The sequence below is a fragment of the Podarcis liolepis genome (genome assembly GCF_965112155.1).
Source record: "Podarcis liolepis genome assembly, chromosome: 17".
Classification (NCBI taxonomy): Eukaryota; Metazoa; Chordata; class Lepidosauria; order Squamata; family Lacertidae; genus Podarcis; species Podarcis liolepis.
The window spans coordinates 9950795-9971647 of NC_139571.1; the positions used below are offsets into that span (position 1 = coordinate 9950795).

At 45.8% G+C, this 20853-nt stretch overlaps 1 protein-coding gene across 6 annotated transcripts in view; it reads right to left on the reverse strand.

Moving 5' to 3' along the window:
• Nucleotides 1–20748, reverse strand: part of PRKCSH (PRKCSH beta subunit of glucosidase II) — a 32674-nt gene extending 11926 nt beyond the window's left edge. For 2 of the 6 annotated variants that reach the window (XM_083483066.1, XM_083483064.1), the window contains exons 1-13: nt 20459–20603; nt 16839–16955; nt 15420–15536; nt 14223–14318; nt 14065–14122; nt 12583–12700; nt 12184–12313; nt 11044–11128; nt 10487–10565; nt 7783–7869; nt 7065–7226; nt 5861–5957; nt 1438–1507 (exon numbers count right to left, since the gene is read on the reverse strand). In XM_083483066.1, the coding sequence (XP_083339192.1) occupies nt 1438–1507; nt 5861–5957; nt 7065–7226; nt 7783–7869; nt 10487–10565; nt 11044–11128; nt 12184–12313; nt 12583–12700; nt 14065–14122; nt 14223–14318; nt 15420–15536; nt 16839–16926 (1187 nt within the window). In that variant the 5' untranslated portion in view covers nt 16927–16955; nt 20459–20603. Of the gene's footprint in view, nt 1–1437; nt 1508–5860; nt 5958–7064; nt 7227–7782; nt 7870–10486; nt 10566–11043; nt 11129–12183; nt 12314–12582; nt 12701–14064; nt 14123–14222; nt 14319–15419; nt 15537–16838; nt 16956–20458 lie in introns of all 6 variants that reach the window. The other 4 variants (XM_083483065.1, XM_083483063.1, XM_083483067.1 and 1 more) reach the window with 4 other exon arrangements.
• Between the last annotated feature and the right edge of the window lie 105 nt (nt 20749–20853).

The following is a 20853-nucleotide window of genomic DNA, read 5'->3' on the forward strand; positions in this document are numbered from 1 at the left end:
AGCTAAATGAAGTGTCTGTCACCAAGGTCAGCCAAGCTAAGCATGCCGAGGTCTCCCATCTGCTCCCTGCATCAGCCCTCCCAGCCTAAGAACTCAGGAGTGGCGTGATTACGGCAATAATTATGTATGCAATCAATAGGAGACAGCTTGAAATTTATTTTTGGCTTCTATCCTTCTCCCCTCCCCCACCTGGGACCGGGGAAAGGTGGGGGGAGATGCGATTTGAATGGCAAGTGGCATCGAAGCAGTGCCCAAACCCCTAGAGCGAAACTGTACAAAGCGCTCTTATCTTCACAGTAAAATAACGAACAGTAACCTCTCCTAGCATCCTAGCTGAGGATGCATTAACAAAGTAAGAAGCAGCAAGAAAGACCAGGCAAAGGATAGGGTTTTCAAAACCAGCCCTTTTAACCCTTTAAAAATCACCCTTGTGGTTCTCAACAGAATTCCCATGGACACACACACCTTGCTTTTAGCACATGGGTCCTCAAACACCAGCTTGCTGAGCTCCCCTAACCAAATGGGGGGGGGGAGAATGGCACATTCTTCTTTAGAGGGTGGGTAGCGAGGTGGAGGGGATAGAGAGGGAGGAGGAAAAGCCATATAGATTAGATCCAAGACAATGAAAATGGTCCAGGAGCATAGCTGTCAACTTTTCCCTTTTCTTGCGAGGAATCCGATTCAGAATAAGGGAATTTCCCTTTAAAAAAGGGAAACGTTGACAGCTATGTCCAGGAGAAAGAACCTCCCTGTCATCACCCCCCCCCAAGACTTTGCCTACTGAAGCCAAGTGTACTACCTATCCAAACCATTAGGTGTCTGGGGAAATCACACAAACAGCTGGCTAGGGGGTACAAATTGCCATTGCTGGAAGCCAACGGGGAAGGGTCAGTGTCAAGCAGAAAGAAATATTGCAGGCCTCAAGAAGAATTCACCCAAGGCAGGGGTGAGGGAACCTCCAGCCTTCACAGCTAATTAGGCTCATCAATCCTCCCCGTTTGGCATGCCAGGCTGTTTTGGCCAAGCCATGTCCCCATACCCTACGCCTGACATCACATATATGACATCAGGCATGAGGCAGGTAAGGACAAAGCTGAACTAAAAACAAAGGTGGGGGGTGTCCAACAGTCCTTGTAAAGTATTATGTAGCGAAGCTCTTGCTCCGTGCTCCACCCAGGTTATGCCTTTGCTCACATGGCTTGATTTCAAATGGGGATGGGGGCAAAAACATCACCCAATGCCATTGTGACTGAAAGGTGAGAGGCCTTCCCAACCTGTCAAGCTTGGCTCACCAGTAACATCTGCCAGCAAGACTCGGTCCCTCTAACTCTGATCTTTACTTACCCTTGCAAGTGACATGGATTCTGTTCTGCCCCTCCTCCAGAGGGAAGCCCACCTCACCCTTGAGAGACTGTGGCTGCCAGCCCAAAGCCATACCTGATAGACTCCTCCATTTCTTTCAGGGACTTCTCTACCTCTTCAAACTGCTCTCGGGCCTTCTGGGCAGCTGGAAGACATACAGGAAAATAAGCCTGGCTGCAAAACTGAATGAAAAACGTAACTCCCGCCAACTTTTCTGCAGAGTTCACTTCTTAATTAAACCAGCCCTGCTAATCAAACCAGTCCAACCCCATAGGGACACAGGTGGCGCTGTGGTCTAAACCACTGAGCCTCTTGGGCTTGCCAATCAGAAAGTTAGTGGTTTGAATCCCCGCGACGGGGGTGAGCTCCCATTGGTCGGTCCCAGCTCCTGCCAACCTAGCAGTTCGAAAGCACACCAGAAGTGCAAGCAGATAGAGGATGGTGATAGAATAGCACAATGCAAAGGCACAGAAAAATATATCACCAAGGACAAGTGCTCCACAGTAAGGAGTACAGACGAGCAGACAAATATAGAAGTAGTCTTTTTCTTTACAATAACTCATGTATTTGATAGAAGTAGCATCAATTCGTAAGTCAACACCCAGCTTGGGGGTTGCATAACTAGTTAGCATGCCAGAGTCTCGTTCGTTATCTGAATTAACCAGACAAATCGCTCTATCCAACTAAGAATGGCCATGCACTACATGGGAAAGTTCGCCTGACCCAGACACAGAAAAAATTGACAGATTGATAGCTCTTTCTCGATTTTGGGGGTGGTGGCGCATGGCTGCTCTTAGTTGGTGGAGCAATTTGTCTGATTAATTCTGATAACGAACAAAGCTCTGGCATGCTAACTACTGGTAGTTATGCGATGCCCGAGCCGGGTGTTGACTTATGAGTTGATGCTACTTCTATCAAATACACGAGTGACTGTAAAGAAAAAATACTACTTCTATATTTGTCTGTTTGTCTATACTTCTTATCGTGGGTGACTGGAAATAGGCCAGGTAAGTGCTAACATTGATTGCTTGGTATCAATTTAATACCAAGTTGGCTAGTATTCATTCCATTTTATAGGAGAACCCAGACTGAGAGCAGGACTTGGAGATCTGAACTGCACCAGTGAGGTCCAAATTTCCACCAGCTGCACTGCATTGCTTTCCCCTTGCAAGCACATTTGCTCTTCGCCCAGGGAGTTTAGTTGGCTTGCAAGGAACCAGCACAGAGAAGCCTTTCACATATATGAAATGGGAGATGCTCTGGAAATTCAACAGCCGCAGCAAGAAATAGCGAAAAAGCAACTGACTTCAACACTGGGCCCTGTCCAAAGGAAGGGGAGAAGACAAGAAATGATGGTTCTGCGGCTCAAATTCAGTCTATTAATAGCTATCTAAAAGGGCCATTTCCTTCTTACTGCAGACCACGGGCTAACCACTGGCCAATTTCTATCCTTCTGGGAAACAGCTTAAGAGCAGTGCAGGAGAAGCTACTCATCTCTGCCCTCTGCAGAGAGGAATGAAGCTATGGAGCACAAGAATTTGTAGTGACCTTGCTGCCCAGGACTTTTCTATATTATATTATATTATATTATATTATATTATATTATATTATATTATATTATATTATATTATATTATATTATATTTATTACATTACATTATATTATATTATATTTAAAGGTAAAGGGACCCCTGACCATTAGGTCCAGTCGTGGCTGACTCTGGGGTTGCGGCGCTCATCTTACTTTATTGGCCGAGGGAGCACGTCAAAGTCTAAGCAGATAAATAGGTACCGCTCCGGCGGGAAGGTAAACGGCGTTTCCGTGCGCTGCTCTGCTTCGCCAGAAGTGGCTTAGTCATGCTGGCCACATGACCCGGAAGCTGTACGCCGGCTCCCTCGGCCAATAAAGTGAAATGAGCGCCGCAACCCCAGAGTTGGCCGTGACTGGACCTAACGGTCAGGGGTCCCTTTACCTTTACCTATGCCCATATATCTGTAAAAGTTGCCCCAGACTTTCAACCCTCAGTAGCTCCTTACAAGGGTTGGGAGGATAAGGAGTAAATGTGTTCTCATTTTGTAGTTTTGTTGTGAACTGCCCTGTGATCTTCAAATGAAGGGCGCTATACAATTTTAATTAGAATTAACAAAAACAAAAACAAAACAACAACAACAAATTTAGCACCCCCCTCTGGAAGAATTTATACAAAATAATGGGAATCTGGGATGCACCACCACCACCACCTAGTGGCTGTCAACTGAAAACTGTCCATACGTCTGAAGTATATGTCACTGTCCACTCCCCAACTAGCTGGAATTACTGAAAAGCAGAATTAACTCGTTTCAGTACCTATAACTAATGCAAAGAGGAGGAAAGGCAAATCAGAAGTTAGACAAACAAACATGTTATAATCCCATGTCCATATTGTGCGTTTTGATGGCTTTGCACTGCTGCAAGGAGAAAACCACAAACAGAGCTATCCCCCCTTTAGCCCACGCGAGCCACTTCAAACAGCAAGTCCAGCCTATTGATTGCCTTTTGCTTCATGGACATTAGATATCTGAAAAATGGTGCCTGCTTAGCAATGCTAATGGCGGTGATCTATTCGGATGGCGCACATTCCCAGAACACAAAGTGCAGACATGCCTTTGGCTGCCCAGTTCATTTTATTGCAGCTATAAAACAGCTTTTGGCTACGTCTGGTACATTTTGACAAGCTCCGTTCTACAGCATCGACAGATCCTGCTTGGAAACTGGGTGGACTTGGAAGAACCTCTCAAGCACCCTGGGTCAACTTGGTGTGCTGCTCTTTTAAGCCCCAGCAACAGTAAAAAAAGAAAGAAAAAGCTCCACCTTCCCAGGCTTATTGAAAAAGGTGTCACTGCATAGCTTTGGGTAAACTCAATCTTCCAAAAGACCAAGCACACCTGGGTCACTTGGAAAAGAGAGCGTCACATTAAAGTAAAATATGATGCTGAACTGCAGGTTGGTGAACCTTTTTCAGCCAGAGGATCACATGCCCACCTGAACAACCTCATAGATTATTATTTGGGGGGGGGCACATGCCAGTGGTGGGTGGAGCAGTACATATGACTCTTTGCTCTGTACAGTAGGCTATAGTCCAGCCACATAAGAGTTTGTGGTTACTACATCTGCATCCCTCCATCCAAGCAGGCAAGAGGTATTCTGAGCAGTACAAGGTCACGTTCTGTTTAGGCCGAGAAGAGTAGCCTTGGGAGGAGGAGCGGCCTGCAGAGAATCCTAAGGGCCAGATAAAGAGGGCTTAGAGGGCCTGAGGTCACCCCACCCCTGCTGAAGAAGTTAGATCACCTCACTGGGGTACCAAAGGCTTGGAAAGCCACATGAATTCAGGAGGAGAAAGTGGAGGCTACATGACAGCTAAACAAAGGTGGTTCCATTAGGACATCTATCCGGAAGGAACTTACTGGAACACTAAACACAAACATCCTCCTCCCCCGCTGCCTCGTGCTATATTTAGACTCAAGGTGATGCTAAAGTGTCTTTGCCCTTTCCATAGACGTGACTCAACTTTTCCCAACAGAGCAAAAATGGTCAGGCAATGCAACAATTTAAAAAGATTCTACTCCAACGTTCAAATACAGAAATATTTTTTAGAAAAATCAATACACACTGAATATACAGCATGGAGAGTAGCCAAAAGGGTGAGCTATGGAAATTCTTGAATACAGCTAGTGAAATACATAACTACATGTACACATCTGAGTCTGTCCCTCTCTCCTTCTTTGGTGCCATGCAGAAAGTTTGTATGATGCCCGTTTCTCACCCACGAGGCACTAGATGGTTCCATGACAGGATTAAACCACTCATCTCACCTCCAATGGAGAGAAATAAGGCTATCAGTGACTAAAAGCCATGATGGCTATGCGCCGCTTCCACTGTTGGGGAGAGTATTCTTCTGAATACCAGATGCTTGGTATTGTAAGTGGGGAGAGTTGGTCTTGTGCTCCCATGGGCATCTGGTTGGCAACTGCAGCAACAGGATGCTAGACTGATCCAGCAGGGCTCTCGCGTTCTAAGAGGAGCTTGATTTGCCCCATCTTGAATTCACACCTCTCCTTCTCATGTTCAGTTACTTGTTAAAGCAAGCAGCTACCTGTAAACTCCTGCTTGCCTCATTGACTACTGTGTGAGAAGAAAGCTCTAAGCAATCAAGACATGACCAGTTAGCAACATCAAGTGTTGGAACCTCACGTTGGACAAGGTCAACTGGATCAAATATCTTTCTTGCATGATAAAAAGAAATATTGAACAGCTCTGATTTTTTCCCCAGAATTTTCTCAAAACAAGGCAGCTCAAAATTTTCAGCCATGTGTTAAAAGCTGCAGCTCACCTCCTCTTGGCCCCTTTTGGAAAATAGCTCTGTTTTCTACACAGCAAGTTCACGGGCAGGCCTGCATGTACTAAAGACAATCATGGTGTCTCCTGCATTTGAAAGGATGCTTTCTAAAGAATAGCTTACCTTCAATTAGAGCTTGTGTGGCTTCATCATAAGGGGGCATCCTCTCCAGTTCATCTTCTGATGCCTTGACATCAGACGATGGCTTGGGGGAAGGGACCTGTGGAGACATTGAGGCAGCAGGTGGCCATCGTCACTTCCAGTTCAAAAACCAGCCTGCATAGACCATAAACAAGAGGGGAAAGGGGAGACTGGGAGAAACTGACAAGCGGGGACTGGCCATGATTCACACCCTGAATGATTTTGTGTGACTGAAATGTGCCCAGAAGGGAATGCATCCCTCAGGCTGAGGAAGATTCCCCATCCCTGCTTTGGAGGATAAGAGAGGCTCAGAGAGAGCGAGACAAACAGAGAACCCGCATTGAATTCTCATGTACTTCCTAATGTTAAGCAACAGCAACAAAAATTCTATGTGTGAAACTGTAGTACTAGCAACTTGCCATTCTTCTCATTACACCAGGCATAGCAATTTGTCAGGCTTTAATATTCCACCCTATCCCAAGATCAGCAAAAAGCTCTGGAGGGGATGAGTCCCTGCTACCAGCATGGCTACTTTTCCACCCACCCTCTATAGTAGTGTTAGAAACTGAGATATGAAAGCTAGGAGCTAAACGGCACCTTAAACCTAGGTTAAGGGCACAACAACGGAATGTCTAGACATGCTTTTCTTATAACAAGAATGCAAAGCTGAAAATGAAGGAACTGCAGCTAAAATATTATGTTCATTTTCCACATGGTCTAGTCCTTTCCCTTACCCACCCCCCTAATATTCTTAAGAGGGTCTCTTCTCCAATCTTCAGAGAGCAGCTGGAAGCAGAAAAAGGTCCTCCTTTACTTCCACACTGCGGTTTTAATCTGAAATATTAGCAGTACTACACCCAGAGCTCCGAAACTGCTCACGCTAATGAAATTTCCTGTCTCAAAATGCGCCTAGAACAATGGGAGTTTCGAACACTGCTCTATAGGCTTTGGGGCAAAATTCTTTACTCAACGCCACTCCTTCAACACCTTGCTCCATGACCAGCTCCTCTCTAGTCAAACATACATGCAAATATTGTATTCAGAATAAAGTGTGCTAAAATAAAAACACATATATTTTCCTATGGTGTGTGGGTTCTTGAATGTAAAATTTAAGTTAGGAGAGGGGCGGGGGAGAAGAATATCCCTGTATATTTCAGTTGTAGACTCCTGAAACTCAGTTTAGTACCTTCACCTCCTCATCAATGCTGTCTTCCTCAGGTTCTTCATCTTCATCCTCCTCCTCGTCATAATCGTCATCAGGAGGTAACTGGTCCACGTGGGCATCGGGCTGAGTATCTGGCTCTTCATCTGATGGGCCTTTTGGTGGGGGCTGTACATCAGCCAAGCTCTGGAGAGGGAAAAGTTGAGTTTAGCCCATCTTGTAACTGATGGCTGCCCTTAGTTAGTAACTGTGTTTGAAATTCTTGAGGAGCAAGGGAGAATGGATGTCACTCAGTGGCCTGCCTTTCCATGAAAGACCCACTTCTCCAGTAGCTGCAGATGGAGCCATGATTAATGCCTGCCAAGATACTTCTAATTCTGCAGTCCAAATAGTTCTACCAAATGCTCCAGTCTAACTTATGCTTACCATTTATATCCTGCCTTTCTAACCAACTAGGAATTCAAAGCAGCATACAATATACCAACACTACATAATTTATACTGTGTGACCTAGGCTCCTTCAGGAAGGATGGGTGGGATATAAATTGAATACATAATAAATGTGAAACCACCACAGAAAGTTTTCAGAACACAGTGAATAGTCCGAAAAGTGAGGTACAAAATTAAGAGTTGAAGTATAGTAATGACATCAAGCCAAGCATGGAACAAAACTGCTTCAGATCATTCAGGTCATTCAAACTATTTGGATCTGTGGTAGAGAAAGACAAGGTTGGCACACTGACCTCTGGTCTGTACTTCTCCTTGATCGCTGCCCACACAGTGTCCTGGAATCTGGCCACATCCGCCTGCAAGGAATTGTCCAGTAAAGTCTGAAAGAACAGGAAAACTGTATTTATACACAGCTGCATATGTCCCAGGGCTAACCCATAGTTTAAATTAAGTAGCAATGCACTGCATCAGTCAAGCAGTCGTCATCCTGTTCCCCACAATGGTGATAGATTTTGGAAAGACAAGAGGGTAGCGTTCCTTTCAAGCAAGCCAGACTGTGCAAGATCGTTTTTTATAAGAAACATTAAAAAAACAAGACAGACCCTGCTCTTTCAGCAAGTAACACCCCTTAAACAAGTGGTGGACAGAAGCTGCATTTGCATCTACAGTACTGGTAGATTGCGGGGCGATTTGCAGTACAGTGGTACCTTGGGTTAAGTACTTAATTCGTTCCGGAGGTCCGTTCTTAACCTGAAACTGTTCTTAACCTGAAGCACCACTTTAGCTAATGGGGCCTCTTGCTGCCGCCGCGCCACTAGAGCCCAATTTCTGTTCTTATCCTGAAGCAAAGTTCTTAACCTGAAGCACTATTTCTGGGTTAGCAGAGTGTGTAACCTGAAGCATATGTAACCTGAAGCGTTTGTAACCCGAGGTACCACTGTAGATGGGCAAGGATTTCTGACTCCTAGCAACAAAATGACACACACACACCCTGCCGCTCTGCCCTAAATAATGCTGTGGAAATGAAGAAAGCTTAGAATAACCAAAAGTGAGTATGGAAAGACTGTATGCACCATTCAACCTTAGTATGAAAGAACAAAAATTCTGAGCCCAGGAATTTGTTTTGCATTTGGCTTCAGCTGGTGGCTTACAGGATTTTGGTAAAAATGACAACGAAACAGATTCTGCAAGCCGGAGATCTGCCCACTCCTGATCTAAACCAATGAAACATTGAATTCCCTAAGTTAACTATGAATTGTGTGAAGAGGTACCCTTCTCTCTGCCAATCACTTTTGGCGGAAGAAACTCATTTGTGATGCTCTCAACCATGCAACTCTACAGAACCAAGAACACAGATTGGGAGGATTTCAACAGTCTCTTCCATAGCCTTGATGGGTTCACTTGGGATGAAGAAATGATGTAAAGTAATAGTTTCAGCAGCAGGCAAAAAGAGCCTAAAAACACACTCTGAAAGTAGAGCAGGTTCAGTGTTACTGCCACCTTGTGGACACCTTAGGCTTAAATAAATAAATCACACACTAGTAAAAAAGGGGAAAAATACTGAAGTTGAAATAGAAAGATTTTCTCCCATGGCCTAATTTCCTTAAAAATACATTCCTTAGATTTGTTATTCTTGATGCACTTTAAATTTGAAACTGTTTGAAACCTACATGTAAACTGTCCAAATCTGATAGCAATGGGAAGACAGGATTCTACAACTTCAAAACTCTAATTCAGCAAGTGGGATAAATACACATGGATTTGTGGTTACTTTTCTCCTTTTGCAAGTATTATAAATATTCCAAAAGGTTGAGATATGTGAAAACTGGTCTGGCAGGGCTGAGGAAAAGTGACAGATATATTGGAAAGGGGCAAGAGCTTAGTGATTGGCTACATAACTGGTTGCTGCATAACTAGGAAACACCCTTCTTCTCTAGCAGACTTAGTCATCCCCCCAAATGGCACAGAAGACCCCTTGAAGCATTGCACTGAAAAGCGCCTGACTTTTCAGGTCAGCAGGTAGGCAAAATGGAGCTTCTAAAGCACTTATGGGATGACTCTTTTTACAAAGGTTTCCAGCTTTCGCTTAAAAGTGTGCACCTCTCATCACTGGGGCTGAAAAGGTGGCAAGAAAATGAAGATTGTGCTTTACAGTGTACAAGAAGAGAGAAACATAAGTCTAAAAGTAAGATTTTGGATAGACACCACTGCACTAAAGGTTCAAGTATTATTATTATTATTTATTGAATTTATATACTGCCCTATACCTGACGGTCTTGGGGCAGTACAGTGGATGCTCGGGTTGCAAACGTGATCCGTGTGGGATGCACGTTCGCAACCCACAGCGTTCACAACCCACAGCGGCGCATCTGTGCACGTGCGGGTTGTGATTTGGCACTTCTGCGCATGTGCAAAGCGCAATGTAGCACTTCTGCGCATGAACGACCAACGAAACCCAGAAGTAACCCGTTCCAGTACTTCCGGGTTTTGGTGGGTCCGTAACCCGAAAAAACGCAACCTGAAGCGTCTGTAACCCAAGGTATGACTGTACTAAGAAAAGATCCAAGAAAAATCTGACAAAGGAAGTGAGCTATTGAGCACACGCAGGACATATTGGGAATGGCTGGAAAACAGTAAACTAAAGCAGAGTGTCTTCAGTAGAATGCCTACTGACATCTTCCCCCACCCCAATATACCCCCAAGCCCAGCAAGTGACTTCTAACCAATGGGGGGGGGGGAGTTCACAGCCTGGCAGTATTTGGACACTCTTGTTTTGATCTACAACACTGTCTAGTCCCAGACTCCAGCCCTACTCCAAATGTCAAGTGGTCTCATCTTAACCTAGCTTTTGGTGGGAGAGGGAAGAGAACCGCAAAGCACAGGAAGTGCATGAAAGCAGAAGGCCTACCAGAAAGAACGAAGGATAACCATGAACAGCTGTTTTTGCTTGCATGAGAAGAAAAGCCCCCTTTTACAAGTGCACATTCCCCACCATACCTGGGCTTCTGATTCTGAAAGGATCCCATCACCATCTGCATCTAGCTCAGGGTGCGTCTGGAGCTCAGCAACAGATATCCTGAAGGCACAGGAGGGCAATTAGGTTACTAGCCATGCCTTTCACAACTCTGCATAGACAAAGACTGATATAGCAGTCCCTGTGGCATGTGTACTCCAAGGTTCCTAGCTTTCATTTTACAGAAAAGAGCAAGTTTTTAGCCCTCATTATTGCTTGAAGACTTAAAGCATCACTTAGGGATGCTTTTAATTAACAGGGTATCTTGTCTCAGAGCAATGGGATTGGGTTTGTGCCCTCTCACCAGTTTGAAACGTCTTACAGACAATCAATGCCTCCTGAGCCAACATGGCCCTTGAGATGGTAACAATAAGTGCTCCTCTGCTCCAAATAAATCCAGGAATAGTTAAGCACTAGAATTTGACGTCAGGACACAAAGGGATCAGCAGCTGGATCAACATCTGTCCTGCCACATGCCTTTGACCACAGATGACAGAGTCTGTGAACAAGCTACTGAAAGGGGGAATCATCTCAGACTCACACTCCATCTCCATCATCATCCAGCTCGTGAAAGGCTTCTTCTGCTTTGGCTTGATCCCTCACTGCTCTTTCGGCCGCTTTCTGTTCTGTTGCAAAGTGGGCAAATAACAAGTTCCACTCATTCATTCATTCAAAAAAAACCAAAATAACTTCCCTGCATAACTTCTAAAGTCATATTTTCTCTACAACTAGGAGAACAGCTTTAGGATTTCTGTGCACCTCAAATCCTGTCCCTAAAGCACACATTCCAATGAAACAATAAGGTAGACACACATGTATTAAAATCTAAAACCCTGCAGACTTATTTGCCTGATAAATGCAGTCTTTGAGAACCACCAAGAAAACACATCCCATCCATGCCCTAACAGAAAAAGGGAACAGAGAGTCATGCCCAACATTTATTCTGCTTATTTTTCATTTCAAATTCATTCTCAACACATGACAACGTACAAAGATGAAAAACAATTTAAGTGGCTTGATGACTACCCAAGAACTGTGCAGCTCCCTCTTCCTGAAGCCCTGTCAAACATCTTCCAGAAGTGTTGCAACAGCTTCATATTGGTCTGTTTTTAATGGCCGGCGTTAAGCAGGTGCAGGATAATTTCAATCCATTTCTGGATGCAGCACTAAGTATTTCACCCAAGCATTTCATTGTGTTGCTTTTACCATGCTGAACTGTTAACGTGGCAAACACCCCGAGCCCCTGCAAGAGCTGGGCTTGGAACTAAGAATGTGAGCAGTGCAGACAAAGGCACATCCAGCTGCAACTCTAGCATCCCATCTCCCCATCAGTGGCAAGACAGAAACTTCCAGGAAGCCATTCCAGGACTTGAGGGTATTAGACGCTATGTATCTGAATACAGAAGCTCCGGTTCATAGCTAATAGCTGCTGAAAACCCATCCATCATTGTCTAACCTCCTATTAAGGCAGGGCTGGGGAATCTGTGGCCACCTGTTTGCTATGGGACTCCCAACTCCTATCCATCTTAAGGCAGCATGGCCAATGATCAGGGATTCTGGAAGCTGTAATTCAACAACATCTGGAGGACCACAAGTTCTCCTGCTTTAAAAACGAGGCTGTTGGCTGACACAGAGGCTTTCAGTGCCATGAAATCCCCTCGTATGGTAGAAGTGCACTCACCCTCCCAGGCTTTCTGATGGATATCCTTGGCTTCTTTTTCAGGTTTCTCAGCAGCTTCTTTTAGCGACCTCAGAGTCTCCACTTGCTCCTCCACAGACTTCTTGCTCTCCTGTAGCTCAGTGAGCTTTATCTAGAAGTGTTTGGGGGGTGGGGAGGAGAGAGAAGAGGTCCTCTCAACAGTCCAAGCCCAAGAACAGAATCTCTATAACTTGGCTCCCCATCCACTAGAGGTCACTTCTAATGCCTACCTGAAAAGAGCCATAGCTTGGCTTCTTCAAGTGACTCCAAAATGCTCCTGTGAGAGGAACGATGCCCAGGCTCATGAGCACTGGTGGCAATGGGCACTCTTCCCCTGTATTGTCAGCACAGTGTTTCCACTTCCTAGGCCAGCATCCTCACCTGTTTTTCTTCCTTCCTCTTGCTTGCTTCCTTCATCAGGGCCTGCTTGATTTCGAAGCCTTCTCTGGCCACTTCAGCCATCTGCTTTAGTGCCTCCCGCTCCTTTCGGCCCATTTCTCTGCACAGGGCAAGGAAAGAGACAGCTGGAGCTGAGCCCCAAAGACACCTTCCACCCACAGCACTAACCAGTGCAGCAAGAGAGACCCTATTCTAGAAGGGGTGGGGAGCAAGCTTTTTTCAGGCACAGAGTATATGGCAGGAAATGACAGCCCAGCAGCAAGCTACAACCCAGGCAATGTCAATGATGACCAACCTTGGGCTGCGCAGCCAGAGGCAGTGCTCACATTAAGACACATAGTGCAAGTCCTCTTATTCTGAATAACTCCATATTCATAAAAGTTTGCAGAATTATGTGACAACAGGACAAGAGCTATGGGTAGTCTGACAAGTATGACTACTCTGCCCCATTTATTTTGTGAATTTATTACAGTTTAATAATAATAATAATAATAATAATAATAATAATAATAATAGTCTTCAAATACATTTTCAGGGCAGCTTAGAGTAAAAGGTTAAGAAAAAACCCTAAAATAACTAATAAATCAAAATAAACTAAAAATAGCATTAAAATAATCATTGGACAATACTGCATCAAAGTATTTTAGAATCTCTACCCCTGCAGACCTATACAGCTACTGCCCCTTTTTTCTTTCATGATATTTACAAACATCAAGATCAATATAATATAATACAATACAGAATGTAGGACCGCATTATGCTTAGCCAGCACCAATGACAAACACGTGAAAAGAAGTTATCGGGGAATGAAGAATTGTTATCTCCCTCTCTGTCTTTATGTGTGAAAACTTGCATTGCACAAGAAGATTAAGTTTCTGGTGCTTCCATGCATTTTTTATTTTTATTTTTATTTTTTGGGGGGAGTTTGGTTTTAGCTGGCATCATTATTTTGCAGCTGCATATTTTTCTGGCGATCATGTTTGAAATGTTCTGTTGTGAGCTGTACTTGACCCAAATATGGCACAGAAAGGCCAGGAACATACTTAAAAAACCAAACACCTACAACCTACAGCACAGCAATTTCCTGTAGCCGCACAAAAGCTGAGACGTTCTATTATGCAAGATAATACAGCAAGCTATCAAGAAAATTTGCCTTTTAAAATGTCTCCGATTGATTAAGACTGAGTGGGTGTTCTGTTTTTAATACTGTGATTGATTATTGTAGTGTCCCATAATTAAACAATAGAACTGTTAAGTGGATTTATTTTTTTGAAGATGGGGAGGATCCAAGTTTCACAGAGGCTGTGCAAAATTATTTTGGGAGCTGCTGCTGCTGCCTGGGACCAAGTGTACATTTATCCTCTTTCCTTTCCCAAACTAGCCCAAACCCAGTCTGGAGCTGCCTTTGAATCAGCAGTCCAAGAAGAGGAAAAGCTTCCTGAAAGGATATAGGCCATGCCTTACTTGCAGGTGTTTTCACACACAATACCGCTGTTGTACTCATCTGTTGCATCACAGCAGTCTGAAAGGCAAACGACAAGGAGAGCCATTAACATTCACTCACTTGGGCTTGGCTGCCCGCAGCCCCAAGTCTCCGACCTGCATGAGCTAGCAAAGCTTACCACAAATTCCATCATTGACACGGGAGGAGGGGATGTACTGAGGTCGGTAGCCAGCATTGGAGCAGTGGAAACGGCCACTAGGGCATGCAGCAGTTCCTGGGCAGAGAGATAAGATATTAGTGGATACCTTAACAAATTAGATGCTTACAGCTAGCTACAAGAACCAATGTTACCCTTCCCTCCCGCACATTCTGTGATTTAGGGATAAACTGGCCATGTTGGATTTGCCCATTCTATGAAGTTAGTCACTATGACCACTTTGCCTTGTTTTACCATTATGAAGAGTTGGATTTAGGATCTTGCAACAAGAGAAAGATAATCCAAAGGTCACTTTCAGTCACACACAAACATACTATTCACACCCAATCTTTCTCATGCTTCAGCTTCTCCCATTAATTCTAAACAGATTGCAGCAAACCTCTGTAACATATTCAGACATAACATCTGGTCCAAAAAGCCTTACTCAAAGTGTCATTAGGACATATCATTTTCACTCTTGACTAACACTGAACATCCAAGTTTTCTGCACCAATTTAATATATCATCTCCCCTGCCCCCAATTTTCAATGCAGATTCTTGCCAAAGTTGCAAGCAGGAAGACAATACAGATCCAGCTCTGTCTCATGTCCCACTAGCAACTTTGTACCTCAGCTGGACCAGGACCTGCCTATCATCTAGGCATTGCTGATAGCTCAGTTGGTAGAGCGTGAGACTCTTAATCACAGGGCCATGGGCTAAAGTCCCACACTGGGCAAATGATTCCTGCATTGCTGGGGGTTGGAGTAGATGACCGTTGTAGTCCCTTCCAACTCTCCTCTTCTGTGATTCTACAAGTGGTATTGCTGTAAGGCAAAAGAACAACCCCCCCCCCATGTCCAGATGCAGATTCCAGAGCCCCCATGGGCAAGTGCTTGCCCCTCTATTGTGTGAGAAACATCTAATCTGTCCTGATGTCTAATCTAAAACCTCCCACCCAGCTATGATTTGTGCTGTCTCTCTCTTCAGCTAATATGTTTGCTTTTAATCCAGGCAAACCATATTCTGCTTTTGAAACTTTGTGCATTTCATGCCTTGTACATTTTCGCACATTCAGGGAACATGTAACCCCATGAAGTACAATATTAGCAAGTATCTAATTACAGCAGCAATAAGCAGCATGTTTCATTGGTGGAGGCAAGGTGTGTGAGTGGAACTTACCTGGCTCATCTGATCCATCTTTGCAGTCACAGTAATCATCATTGACTCTATCAAAGGCTATTGTTGCTGAGCCATCTAGACAAGTAAATGGCTTCGATTCATCATAGAAGTGATGGCCTGAGAAGGACAGCAAGAGACACTTGGTTCCGAGAACAAAAATTGCAGAATGCAAATACACCAATCCAGAAAGGCATTCAAGGCCAACATTCAAGGCACAAGCCAAACAACACAAATTTGGGGTGACGGGACAAAAACAAAACACCAATAGCAATATCATGGCATAGTCTTCTAACATCCCCAGTCAATACCAAATCCTTAAACGCACTTGCTCTCTCTAAATCACCCATGGATAACCATAGTGATGTGGTGGAGAGGGGAAGATTGACATTTGAACTGAGGGAAACTGCAACAGGAAACGGAAGGGGAAGGACAGGTGTGCACTAAAATAGGATGAGTTTGCTTTTTAGAGAGCTTCAAGGAACTGTTTATTCAAAGCCACTAAAATAATATTTAGCTGTGAACAGCAGTTTCTTCTTCAACCTTGTCCCTGTTCCACTCAAAGGAGACTGTATTAAGTGCTAGGAAGATTTGCAATCATTTGAGGCTCAGGAGCCATTCATGAAACATGACTGACCTTTCACAAGCCGACACTAAAACACCATCTTCTCCCCAAAGCCACTCAATGATTTGACACATTCTGGCAACCCAACTCGTAGAAAATGCAACCAGTAGTGTAGTGCTACCTACCTTGCCCTTCAGTCTGGGCACCTGCTAATAAGATGAATTCACCTCATAGTTAAACTAGTCCAGAAAAGCTACACATTCAGATGTACAGTCTCTTTTCCACCACATGAGGAAGAAACAGCACAAGGGAGGCTTAAATACACGAAAATTTCAGCATTTTATGCAAAACAGTTCCAGTGGGGAGGGGGGAAGAACAGTGCAATCTGAAAAACGAGAATGTGATTACAAGCCTGAAAACCAAGTCACTGGGGCTGCTGCCACTAACTTTCCAAAGAATTGAGGCTACTCAAAGAATTATGAGAATTAGGAAATGCTTCCAAGTTTAACAGTTTTACCAGAAAGGAACAGCAAGTCATGAAGAAGACAACCCTTCTCTGCAGGAAGTAACTGTGTAAATGTGTGCATAGTTGCAAATGTCACGACTGGCACCAAATGAAGTGTAGAACTAAGAGCAGGAAGCAATGGCAGCCCTAAGCCTTTTAGTCCTCCCTCATTCCTCCATTTTTCAACCAGGAAAAAATAAACAGTGAATATACCAAATGTAGGATTTTGCTAAGAAATGAAAGTGGATGCACAAATTTATAATACAGAGATCTTGTTTCCATTCTCCACATCAACAGAAGGAGTTGCTTGCTGGTGGAACAATGCTTGGCATTTTATCTGCTGGGAACTCACTTGTTAAGGAGACGCCCCGTGGGCGCTTCACCTCCACAGGAGATGCTAGGCCCAAAAGCAAGAACAACAACAGGGTAAGCAGCAGCATGATCCAAAGGCAAAAAGCAGCAGCGGCTCCTGAAGGAAAGGGAAAAACAGAGGACTGTTGCTGCAGAAGTTTCCATGCTAACAGAAATAGGTGAAGGGGCAAAGATGCAGAATTCTGTCCCCTCCACTCGCAACCCAAAACACAATTCCCTTCACATCTCAAGAACTTAATTCGAATTCATATATTTTATTTGACCCAAGTATGCTCTACAATTTAGAAAATATTCCAGTTTCAAAAAGAAATTTAAACACACTTTTATCATCTTTCTCAGGGCTCAAAACTAAGGAGGCTGATATTAAGGCATCTTTTAAGTACCTTAAAAGGTGATGCTGTAGCGAATTCTTTTCAACTCCACACAAGATGGGTGCATAAAACATTTTGCACACCTTACTAGAAATTGTAGTTATTTTTCCATCACTGGTGTTTAAAAACTATTCCAGTTGTTTTTATTTTGGTGCACCCCCCCAAAAAAAGCTTCCCATTTTCCAAAGGGGCCACACCCTAAGACCTGGGTCACTGAGGACTGTCAAAACATGAAACAGGATTCTGCGTGGGAATCAACAGGCACCTACTAACTCCGACTCTGAGTCTCCAGAAACATGAGAGCATTTGTTATAGTTGCCATGGGTGGCTAATAACCCCATGGGGGAATTGTCTGGGTTTGTTACTATGTTATGTCTTTTTGTGTTTTGGTAGATATTTAATAAATAAAGTAAATAAAGGCTTCTCTTTAGAATAGGCCACCTGTTCTGGCCATAACATATACAACTACCTGCAGTGGAAGTCTACACCGTCACTGCCTATTATTATCTATGCTACAGCCAGCATGTAGCACCATCGGTAGGAAAGCCTCAGATGGCATCTCTATGGTAACTACATGCTCTGGTCTTCAGAGAACATCATTGTCCAATCAGTTGCTATATCTGGGCTTGAGAAAAGAATTGGGTTGGGATCTGAATAGAGAAACAGCAGCACTTTATCCCAGTGCTTTGGAAGCGCTGTTCTCTCGTTTGCCAAATCATAGCACAAATGAGTACCGTATTTTGCGCCCCATAGGACGCACCGGCCCATAAGGCGCACCTAGGTTTTTTTTGGGGGGGGGGGGAATAAAGAAAAAAAATTTTATTCCCCCCCCCGGCACGGGGCTGGGACGGGGGAAGCCCGAGCTTCCCCCGACCCCAGAACAGGCTGCTCTGTGCAAGCCGTGGGAGCCCTCCCGCGGCTTGCGCGGAGCTACCCGAATATACCGGGAGCTACCAGGATAAGAGGCAGCTCTACGCAAGCCGGGGGAGGGATCCAGCGGGTTGCGCTGAGCTACCCGAAGCCCCGGCACGACTGCTCAGCACGCCGGGGCTTCGGGATAAGAGGCAGCTCTGCGCAAGCCAGGGGAGCCCTCCCGCGGCTTGCGCGGAGCTACCCGAATATACCAGGAGCTACCGGGATAAGAGGCAGCTCTACGCAAGCCGGGGGAGGGCTCCTGCGGGTTGCGCTGAGCTACCCGAAGCCCCGGCGCGACTGCTCAGTGCGCCGGGGCTTCGGGATAAGAGGTAGCTCTGCGCAAGCCAGGGGAGCCCTCCCGTGGCTTGCGCGGAGCTACCCGAAGCCACGGCGCGACTGCTCAGCACGCCGGGGCTTCGGGATAAGAGGCGGCTCTGCCAAGCCGGGGGAGGGCTCCCGCGGCTTGCGCGGAGCTACCCGAAGCCACGCCGCGACTGCTCAGCGCACCGGGGCTTCGGGATAAGAGGCAGCTCTACGCAAGCCGGGGGAGGGCTCCCGCGGCTTGCGCGGAGCTACCTGGAACCCCGGCGCGACTGCTTAGCGCGCCGGGGCTTCGGGATAAAAGGCAGCTCTGCGCAAGGCGGGGGAGCCCTCCCGTGGCTTGCGCGGAGCTACCCGAAGCAACAGCGCAACTGCCCAGCGCGCCGGGGCTTCGGGATAAGAGGCGGCTCTGCCAAGCCAGGGGAGGGCTCCCGCAGCTTGCACAGAGTTTCCTGAAGCCTGGAGAGCGAGAGTGGTCGGTGCTCACCAACCCCTCTCGCTCTCCAGGCTTCAACAAAAGCCTGCATTCGCCCCATAGGACGCACACACATTTCCCCTTCATTTTTGGAGGGGGGAAAGTGCGTCCTATAGGGCGAAAAATACGGTAACTTGCCTCCTATCCTGTCTTGGTCTTTCTCTGTGCCTGTCAAAGGACTTGAGGCAGAGAATCTTCTTATTCCTATTCTTCCTACTAATGGTTTGAGTGAGGCAGTATGCCTTTAAAGCCCAGCTGTGATGAACAAGGTATATATGGGCCAACATTTTGACCAGCACGTTACCAACACCCATTTTTAAAAGGTGAAACTCCGTTTTGGGAACCAGGTAGCAAAGATTTTAATTCTATTGAACATGTGCAATTCTTTATCAAAGCATACCTCTTTCCACCTACCTAAGAACTGGCCAATTTTATAGCCTGAAATGCTACACTCCAAGCGAATTTCCCAATTTCTGTCCAAGATAATCTCAGAGAGGTATAAATTAGAAAGTCTGCTCTGCCTGAACAAACTAGCATTCCAGCATTTGGAGTGCTAAACTCAAACCAACCTTCATTAGTATAAAAAATGGAAGCTCCACCTAATATAAAACTGCCCTGGTCCATTTTCCTATAGCCCTGCTCAGGACCACAATACATCAAGGACCGCCTCTCTCCACGCGAATCACCCCAGACTCTGCAATCACCATCTGAGGCACTTCTTCGTGTCCCTCCTTTGAAAAGTCTGGAAGGTGGCAACCAAAGACTGTGGCTGACTGTGGAATGCTCCCCACCCAGGGTGTCTGGCCTGGTGCCTTCACCAAATATATGTAGGCACCAGGAACAAACTTTTCTCTTCAACCAAGCCTTGGGCTGACTCACAATCTATGGTCTTCCAAATGTGGTTATGTGCAGGGGGCGGTGCGTGTCATTGGTTTGTTTTACAGTGGTAACTCGGGTTAAGTACTTAATTCGTTCTGGAGGTCCATTCTTAACCTGAAACTGTTCTTAACCTGAAGCACCACTTTAGCTGATGGGGCCTCCCGCTGCCACTGCACAATTTCTGTTCTCATCCTGAAGCAAAGTTCTTAACCTGAGGTACTATTTCTGGGTTAGCGGAGTCTGTAACCTGAAGCCTATGTAACCCGAGGTACCACTGTAATACAGAAGGAGGTGTCTTCACTGGAAACCATCTGTGGCCTTTTAAATTGGGGTGGGTTTTTTTGTTTGTTTGTTTCCGTTTGTTACCATGCTGAGTATTTTTGCGTTTTCCTATTGCAAAGCGCCCTGTGGTCTTTGGATGAAGGGCGACTGCCGACATTTAATTCGAAACGATAATCAATATTGTAAAAACACAGAACCACGACAAAAACAGCACGGAACCCCGCACCCCCATTTTAAAGCAGGCAGGGTTCTGCAACGTGGCGAAGCCCAAGGCAGGATCTGCCCCGTTGCCACAGGCAGGTGCAGTGCGACCTGCCCGCCACCCCCACCCCCCCGGGCAGAGGCCCTGGAACTCGCCTTTCCCCGGCTCTTCCTCCAGCGCCCCTCAAGAGCGGCCTCCGGCGCTCTCCCTCCAGGAACCCGCACCCCCCTCACAAGCCCAACAGCCTCCCTCACCGACGGGGCGCGGGAATCCTCGCGGAAAACGGGTCCCAAGTCCAACCGTCCTAGGAAGCGGAAGGGGATGACGGGAACATCCGCTTCGAAGGGCGCGCGACCGCGTGTGTGGGCGTGTATGGCGGAAGGCCTTGTCCTTTTCCCTTAGGCGCTTTCTCGAGGACTTCCCCTTCCTTTAGGCGCCCATCGCGAGAGTGGCGGAAGTGCGCTTTGCTTGTTCCGCCTTCCAGCGGCGCTGCCTCATGGGTTTAATGACCTGGTTCCCTTTTCCCTCGCAAAGGGACGACACCAATACC